Source organism: Macrobrachium nipponense, chromosome 1, assembly GCF_015104395.2.
Source record: "Macrobrachium nipponense isolate FS-2020 chromosome 1, ASM1510439v2, whole genome shotgun sequence".
NCBI lineage: Eukaryota > Metazoa > Arthropoda > Malacostraca > Decapoda > Palaemonidae > Macrobrachium > Macrobrachium nipponense.
Genome location: NC_087200.1, coordinates 31747277 through 31757276, shown reverse-complemented (window position 1 = coordinate 31757276; position 10000 = coordinate 31747277). Strand labels below are relative to the sequence as shown.

Sequence of the window (10000 nt, the reverse complement as noted above, 5' to 3'; positions counted from 1 at the left end):
TGGGGCTCCGGGTTGCATCCTGCCTCCTTAGGAGTCCATCACTTTTCTTACTATGTGTGCATTATTATTATTATTATTATTATTATTATTATTATTATTATATTATTGAACAAAAGAACCCCTGTAACGAGGCTATAATATCGACAATTAAAATCCACCGTGTTGTTGAAAATGATAAGGAGAGACTTTCCGATATAATTTTTTTTCCCGTAGGGGGGATAGTGCCGTCAGTGCACCTTACATGGTGCACTGTAGGCATTACTTAAGGTTCTTTGCAGCGTGCCTTCGGCCCCTAGCTGCACCCCCCCCCCCCCCCGTGGCATCCTTTTACTGTACCTCCGTTCATATTCTCTTTCTTCCATCTTACTTTCCACCTTCTTTGAATTGATTCGAAGTGCAACTGCGTGGTTTTCCTCCTGCTACACCTTTCAAACCTTTCACTGTCAGTTTCCGTTTCAGCGCAGAATGGCCTCATAGGTCCCAGTGCTTGGCCTTTGGCCTAAATTCTGTAGTTCAGATATAATTTTTAACATAGACAATTTTAACACTAATGTGGCATTTCATTCTTCTTCTTCTTCTTCTTCTTTTCTTCTTCTTCTTCTTCTTATTATTATTATTATTATTATTATTATTATTTTATTATTATTATTATTATTATCAGTGATGTAGGCGTACAATAACGTTGAAATGCATTACTATAATAATTTCATTTTAAATAATATTCTTTAGATCAGTAAGATCCCTGATGATGTTTACAGACAAGTTGTTGCGTTGTTTTTTGTTTGATAATACAGACACTTTTATTGACGTTAATTTGGATGTTTTCCGTCAGTATTACTGATTAGACTTCAATTATTACTGTTATTCTTAGCTAAAAATTACCATCACCCATTATTATTATTATTTTATTATTATTAATTATTATTATTTTTTTTTTTTTTTTTTTTTTTGCTCTATCACAGTCCTCCCAATTCGACTGGGTGGTATTTATAGTGTGGGGTTCCGGGTTACATCCTGCCTCCTTAGGAGTCCATCACTTTTCTTACTATGTGCGCCGTTTCTAGGATCACACTCTTCTGCATGAGTCCTGGAGCTACTTCAGCCTCTAGTTTTTTCTAGATTCCTTTTCAGGGATCTTGGGATTGTGTGTAGTGCTCCTATGATTATGGGTACGATTTCCACTGGCATATCCCATATCCTTCTTATTTCTATTTTCAGATCTTGATACTTATCCATTTTTTCCCTCTTATTATTATTATTATTATTATTATATGATGATGATGATGATTATTATTATTATTATTATTATTATTATTATTATTATTATTATTATTATTATTATTATTATTATTATCTATAGATAAAAGTGCAACTGTATATTAATCACTAGTAATTATTATGCTCAGCTATTATTATTCCCCATGTTATTATTATTCCCCATGTTATTATTATTATTATTATTATTATTATTATTATTATTATTATTATTATTATTATTATTATTATTATATAAAAGTGCAATTGCATATGAATCCTTTCAAGTCTCATTACGTTATTTTTTATTTATTTTCATTTTTGATCTTTAATGATTAATATTATGTTCGGGTAACAATTATCTCTAATGCTATTATTATTATTATTATTATTATTATTATTATTATTATTATTATTATTATTATTATTATTTTATTATTATTATTATCCGTCTGATTACAGATGTCTTGCCAGCAACAGTGTTGGTTCTGTAACGTCCAGATCTGTCTCCGTCAATGCAGGTTAGTAAAATTGCATCTGTGATTGTTTAAGTAAAGAGAATTGTAGCAATTGTAAACACTACTTACGACCATGGACACTGTCACATAGACTCTTAGTTTCTTTCATCAGAATCGGCCCCCATTGGTTGTGATAGGCTTTTAACTGGTTATAAAACAGTATGACAATTCACGTCGATAAAATTACTTTACATTTGCTTGGAAAGCTTCCTCTAGGCTTTCAGTCTCTTTCATCAGAATTGACCGATCGTTTAAAGATTTTTAACTGGTTATGCAGTAATAGGATAACTTACTTCGATAAACTAGCCTTGTTATTGAAAAATCCTAATAATAAGAAATAGTTTGATGAAGATATTTCTCGTGCTATAACATATATGCAATCCATACAAAAGTCATGAGGAACAATGTGACACTAATTCGAAAAAATAATCCGGCATCAGGTAAAAGAAAAAAAAACATCCACACAATAAAGATATTTTGATGAAGACTTACATTGTGTGTTAACATATATACGCAATCCACACACCTAACAACTCGAGTACGCTCCGTGTCATAGCGCCTAAGTCTCCCTTTCTTCTGCCACCATCATGACGCCTATAACTTTCCCTTTCTCGAGAGGCGAACCTGGGGCTTAAACTTGTTCGAGTACTCTGCACAAGGTGTGGTTGGCAATAAGCATGCGACACTAAAACGCTTATAACATTCATGGTAGAATAGAAGATGCTTTTAGAGTAGAGAAATCTAGCTTCCATTGCATCTAAATTCTGAAACGTTGTACGTAATGACCGCTTGCTTACTTCGCCTTTTGTTGATCTAATTTGCGAAGCCGGCGACACCAAAAGGTCACTTTAATTGATTTAGGAGTTCTAGTCGTGCCTGCAATGACGTAAATTAAATACCGCATGTAGGAATGTTGAGTATGCTGCTGTAGCAGCGCTGAGTCTTTTCAAAATAAATCTTGGTGTGGGTCAGTGCTAAAATCGTTTACCATTTAGTCTTTTCAAATTGAATCTTGATAAGCGTAAATGCTAAAAGCGTTTTCCACAGATGTGTATATATATATATATATATATATATATATATATATATATATATATATAGTATATATAATATATATATATTATTTTTGCCATATGTTTGACTTGTCCACTGTCAGTTTTGGAAAGAAACTGAAATGGTAAGACTATTGTATGACATATTTTTGCGATGTGAATGAGGAATATCTCTCTCTCTCTCTCTCTCATATATATATATATATATATATATATATATATATATATATATATATATATATATATGAAAAAACAACCACACATGCAAGTTTGACAATTGTGTTTGCTTCTAGTAAGAGAGTATTTTGTGACGTTGCATTTACGTTTCGTTCATTTATGCGCCCTTCTTGGAAAGCTCTCTCTCTCTCTCCTTCCAGAAAAAAGAGCGTATGTCTCAAAGACACGTGAGTACACACAGGGCAGTATCATCGCACTCCTTTGAAGAATCGAGTATCCCTTTTCTGGAAGAGGTTTAATCATTCCAGCTCCTGTGTAAATTTTCGCCGACGTAATGAGCCACTTTCACCGTAAAGAGAAAGCATTACGACTCCCAAAGAGACAAAACTGTTCTGACTGTTTTGGTCGTCGATAGACACTGCCGTCAGATGAAAACATTGCCTCTTCACAGTGGACAACAACAGTTTTGCCTGTTTGAACATTTCGTCGGGAAAGAGAAGACGCCGACTCCAATACAAGCAAAAGCTTTATTTTGTTTTTTTTTCATCTGTTTTGAATAGTTAAATGGACGTTTAGTAATGGAGAAAACGTTTACTCTTCTCAGTACAAAAATCTTTCTCACTAATGTAGACAATTTGTCACTCATCGGTTGCTTACATCAATTTTCTTTGGCGGAGAAAACTTTACCCTCTCCCCCTAAAATAGGCAAAACTCTTTTGAAAGTTCGGCTTCAGGGATAAATTTCGCCGAAAAAAAACACAAAACACAAAACTATTTTGTTGATAACTGTGATGAGCAAAACTATTTTGTTCGTCACAGTTCTTAAAAGGGGCGAGGAGAAGGAGTGGTATATTCAGGTCCAGAAAAAGTAGACTTTTGACCGTTCAAATTTTCGTTGAACTTGTTTCACTAAACAAACAGCTGTAACCATAAAGAGAAAAGCATTGCTTGCCCCAATTAAAAGCAGAAATGATTAATGTTATTATAAAAGTATTAATAAAACTGCTCGCTTCGTATCAAAATTATGCGATTTGCAAGGATTTATCTCGGTTTAATAATCGTTATGTGGAAACATCCGATCCACGATATTATAACTTATTATTTCGCCTTGTGGGCAAACATTTCCCATCGTGGCTATAGTAGATTCACATCAACCATGCATCCAATGTCTACGCCCGTCCCTTACGACGCTTCTGATTGGCTGTTGATAAGCCAGTCACAGGGCTGGAAACTCTCAGCCGTTCGAGAGAATTCACATAAGAAGGACGTATGTTCCACCTCCCCTGAGGGATACGTTTAAAAGACGTATCCCCCAAGAGCTGTGGAAAACACATCCTGCCCATGTGAACTCTCTCGAGAGACTGAGGGTTTCCAGCCCCGTGGTTGGCTTATCAGCAGCCAATTAGGAGCGTCGTAAGGGACTGGTCTAGACAGCAGATGCACGGTTGATGCGAATCTACTATAACTACCCTCATTATTAATGGCAGAAGTAATCTCCATAATGGTTGGGCAATATCCAAGGTGTCGTGAGCTCATTTCCTATGCGTGTCGGAATAACTAATCGCAACTTTGATTAGTTGTACGTGTTTACCTTAAGGTACTACAAGCAGTCTCTCCACTGCATATTAGATAATCCAACGTATGTTTCAGTACACCGAGATTGGCTAATCATTAGTACCACGACAGTTTGGTGGTAGTCTTTCAGATGTCTGATTAACGATATTTTAGAGTGGTTAGCGTTTTTCCTATTTGGTAATATATATATATATATATATATATATATATATATATATATATATATATATATATATATATATATATATATATATATATATATATGTATATATATACGTAGTATATATATATATTAATATATATATATATATATATTATATAATATTTATATATATATGTAAATGTGTGTATGTGGTTGAACATACATAAAGTTAGTGAGGAGAATTGACAATGCAAGCTCACATTATATATATATATATATGTATATATATATAATATATATATATATATATATATATATATATGTGTGTGTGTATAATGTGAGCTTGCGTTGTCAAATTCTCCTCTCTAACCTTATGTAAGTTTTACACACACACAAACACACACACACACACACACACACACACACATATATATATATATATATGACTGGTAAAAATGTTCTGTAACAACAGAATTCCATCTAATAAAAGGAGCCCATAAAAACACCAAAATGTAGAGAGAAAAGTACTATATTTCAGAGACTGCTGTCTCTCTCTTCAGGTATATGAATGAGAAAAGTTTACAGAAAAGGTGGTATTTATACCAAGAGATTCGTCCACAAGTAAGCCAATTTAGGTCACCCCCGCTGATAATCTTCCTTTAATCTTCTTAAGCGTTGGTTGAATGAACACTGCGTCGACGATATCTGATATCCAATTCCCTTTTGAGATGTTCATTACCTGCTTCTCTTTTATTAAGGCCGATTCCATCATTTGACTCTTGTACCGGCAGTTGCTGCTATAAATTACACGTGACATATTCCAGTTTATTCTATGGTTATGTTCATTTATATGGTTGAAAATAGCTGAGTTCTGTTGTCCATACCTAACTGACCGTTTGTGTTGTATTAATCTCTGGGGAAGTGATTTACCTGTAAATCCGATGTAAGATTGGTCACAGTCCTGGCATGGGATCTCATATACCCCAGAGTCTTTGGGAGATGTCTTTTGGTGGACATTAATCAGGGATTTGGCTAAGGTATTTGGGTAGGTAAATGCAAAAGGGTTGGATTTCCCAAGGGTGTGAGTTACTCTCTTAATCGTCTCCAGGTGGGGAATTTTTATCTTATTGTTGGGTGTGTCTCTGGTTTTGTCTTTAGGGGGTCGGTAGAAAATTACGTTTGCTTTTTGAATTGCTTTCTCAATTATATGGTCAGGATACTTTAAAGATGAAAGTTGCTTGCGAATTAGTTCAAATTCTTTTTCCAGGAAATCTGGGGAACAAATTCGTAAGGCTCTTAAGAATAGGTTGCTAGCTACACCTATCTTGATAGTATTGTCATGATAGCTAAAGTAGTGAATATATGAAAGTGAGAACGTTGGTTTTCTGTATATGGTAAATTTGTATTCTGTCGTGTCTCTGATTATTAAAACATCAAGAAAAGGAATTTTGTTGTCTGTTTCCCATTCAACTTTAAATTTGATGCTGGACACTAATGCATTTAATTTTGAGAGGAATTCATTAAAATTACCCCACTTATTATCCCAAAATGTTAGTATGTCATCCACGTATCTCATCCACAGCATGTTTTTGGGTTTTATTGCATTAATTACTGTAGTTTCAAAGTATTCCATGTACAGATTGGCTAAAATAGGACTTAAAGGACTACCCATACTACACCCGAATTTTTGCTTGTAGAATGATTCCCCGAATGAAAATACGTTATTAGATGCACATAATTCAACTAACTTTATTATTTTGTCAAGTGCCAAAGGGAAATGATCTGAATAGGGGGATAATTTTTCCCTTAAAAACTGAAGAACGTCCTGTACTGGTACTTTTGTCAATAGGGAGTCTACGTCAAGGCTTAAAAGTTTTATGTTGTGAAGTGGTATATGTGCTTCTCTGAATTTGTGACAAAAGTCTTCCGAATGTTTGATGTGACTGGGAGAAAAAAGTGCCTAAAAAAAGGAGAAAGGAGGCCAGCTAACCATTTAGAAATTTTGTAATTGAAAGCTCCGGCGCATGAAACGATGGGTCTGAATGGAAGATTGTCTTTGTGAGTTTTGGGAAGACCATAAAAGTAGGGTAATTTAGGATTAATTACTTTAAATTTCTCTAATAGTTCAATACTCTTTTTGTCTTGGCCAATTAATCTTACTTTCCGAAAAAATTCTGTGGGAACGTTCTGGAGGTGATTTTTCGTCAGTTTTTCGTAAGTATTTGTGTCGCTAAGGAGCTCGTTAGCTACACAAATACTTACGAAAAACTGACGAAAAATCCCCTCCAGAACGTTCCCACAGAATTTTTTCGGAAAGTAAGATTAATTGGCCAAGACAAAAAGAGTATTGAACTATTAGAGAAATTTAAAGTAATTAATCCTAAATACCCTACTTTTTATGGTCTTCCCAAAACTCACAAAGACAATCTTCCATTCAGACCCATCGTTTCATGCGCCGGAGCTTTCAATTACAAAATTTCTAAACGGTTAGCTGGCCTCCTTTCTCCTTTTTTTTAGGCACATTTTCTCCCAGTCACATCAAACATTCGGAAGACTTTTGTCACAATTCAGAGAAGCACATATACCACTTCACAACATAAAACTTTTAAGCCTTGACGTAGACTCCCTATTCACAAAAGTACCAGTACAGGACGTTCTTCAGTTTTTAAGGGAAAAATTATCCCCCTATTCAGATCATTTCCCTTTGGCACTTGACAAAATAATAAAGTTAGTTGAATTATGTGCATCTAATAACGTATTTTCATTCGGGGAATCATTCTACAAGCAAAAATTCGGGTGTAGTATGGGTAGTCCTTTAAGTCCTATTTTAGCCAATCTGTACATGGAATACTTTGAAACTACAGTAATTAATGCAATAAAACCCAAAAACATGCTGTGGATGAGATACGTGGATGACATACTAACATTTTGGGATAATAAGTGGGGTAATTTTAATGAATTCCTCTCAAAATTAAATGCATTAGTGTCCAGCATCAAATTTAAAGTTGAATGGGAAACAGACAACAAAATTCCTTTTCTTGATGTTTTAATAATCAGAGACACGACAGAATACAAATTTACCATATACAGAAAACCAACGTTCTCACTTTCATATATTCACTACTTTAGCTATCATGACAATACTATCAAGATAGGTGTAGCTAGCAGCAACCTATTCTTAAGAGCCTTACGAATTTGTTCCCCAGATTTCCTGGAAAAAGAATTTGAACTAATTCGCAAGCAACTTTCATCTTTAAAGTATCCTGACCATATAATTGAGAAAGCAATTCAAAAAGCAAACGTAATTTTCTACCGACCCCCTAAAGACAAAACCAGAGACACACCCAACAATAAAATAAAAATTCCCCACCTGGAGACGATTAAGAGAGTAACTCACACCCTTGGGAAATCCAACCCTTTTGCATTTACCTACCCAAATACCTTAGCCAAATCCCTGATTAATGTCCACCAAAAGACATCTCCCAAAGACTCTGGGGTATATGAGATCCCATGCCAGGACTGTGACCAATCTTACATCGGATTTACAGGTAAATCACTTCCCCAGAGATTAATACAACACAAACGGTCAGTTAGGTATGGACAGCAGAACTCGGCTATTTTCAACCATATAAATGAACATAACCATAGAATAAACTGGAATATGTCACGTGTAATTTATAGCAGCAACTGCCGGTACAAGAGTCAAATGATGGAATCGGCCTTAATAAAAGAGAAGCAGGTAATGAACATCTCAAAAGGGAATTGGATATCAGATATCGTCCGACGCAGTGTTCATTCAACCAACGCTTAAGAAGATTAAAGGAAGATTATCATCGGGGGTGACCTAAATTGGCTTACTTGTGGACGAATCTCTTGGTATAAATACTACCTTTTCTGTAAACTTTTCTCATTCATATACCTGAAGAGAGAGACAGCAGTCTCTGAAATATAGTATTTTCTCTCTACATTTTGGTGTTTTTAATGGGCTCCTTTTATTAGATATATATATATATATATATATATATATATATATATATATATATGTTATATTATTATATGTATATATATGATGTATATATATATTATATATATAATAAACGCATATATATGTTACCAAATAAAAAAAACGCTAACCACTCTGGAATATCGTTAATCAGACAGGTGAAAGACTACCAAACTGCCATTCGTGCTGATTAGCCAATCTCGGCGGACTGAAACATACGTTGGATTATTTAATATGCAGAGGAGAGACTGCTTGTAGGTACCTTAGGGTAAACACGTATAACTAATCATAGTTGCGATTAGTTATTCCGACACGCATAGGAAATGAGCTCACGAATTCTTGGATATTGTCCAACCATTATGGAGATTACTTCTGCCAATAATAACGAGGGTAGTTAGCCACGATGGGGAATGATTGCCCCCACAAGGCGAAATAATAAGTTTTAATATATATATATATATATATATATATATATATATATATATATATATATATATATATAATACGCACGTGTGTGCGTGTACTTGATGCTCATGCATAGGCATCGTTTAGTCATGACCTTTATATAATATTGCATTAAGAAATAAAATAGAAAATATGCTCATCAATCTTAACTGCGTTCCACGTAGATGTATATTGTTCCCGATCAAAGCATTAGCGATAATCCCATTTCAAGTGATATTTAGGACTTGCGACTTCTGCAGTAAGCGTTATCCCTCTGTTGGGCAGCGACATATACAAGAAATTCTACATTCCCTAAAGCACAAGACACTAGGGGCGAGAGTTATCACGTCAGTGCGACGTCTGATCAAGTTACTCCCTTCAGGCGTAACGGTGTTGGCAGCATCGTTGCCAATTTAGTGGAGCTTCACACATACGCCGATACATTTACAAACTGTTTCCATGAATTCTAGTTGCCATAGTAATGCAATAATGAGAAAATTGCTCTGATATGTATTTATACAACAAATAGATACACTAATTTCACTTATTTCCCCAGTTTTGTGTAAGTCTTATACCCAGTTTGGAGGGTAAACACATACCAATTGGCAACACTGGTTGGCAGAGGTCTCCAGATAGCAAGCTGTAATGTTATTGAAAAAGTGTTCCGTAGAATATGTCGGAACACTGATTAAATATCAGGCTCTTTCCGGGAAAGGAAGGGAAGTGGCTCTGTCTTTATTCTTTGTCATAATGATCGTCCCAGGCAGTATTAATGTTGTATGAAGCCTATACTGGAGGCATTAGCCACCAGGAGTTATTGCTCAATATTTTCCCA

At 34.8% G+C, this 10000-nt stretch overlaps 1 protein-coding gene across 1 annotated transcript in view; it reads left to right on the top strand.

Moving 5' to 3' along the window:
• LOC135219217 (cell adhesion molecule Dscam2-like) overlaps positions 1-10000 on the top strand; it is a 275739-nt gene that overhangs the window by 99014 nt on the left and 166725 nt on the right. The window contains 1 exon segment of the mRNA XM_064255786.1: positions 1717-1775. Coding sequence (XP_064111856.1) covers positions 1717-1775 — 59 coding nt within the window.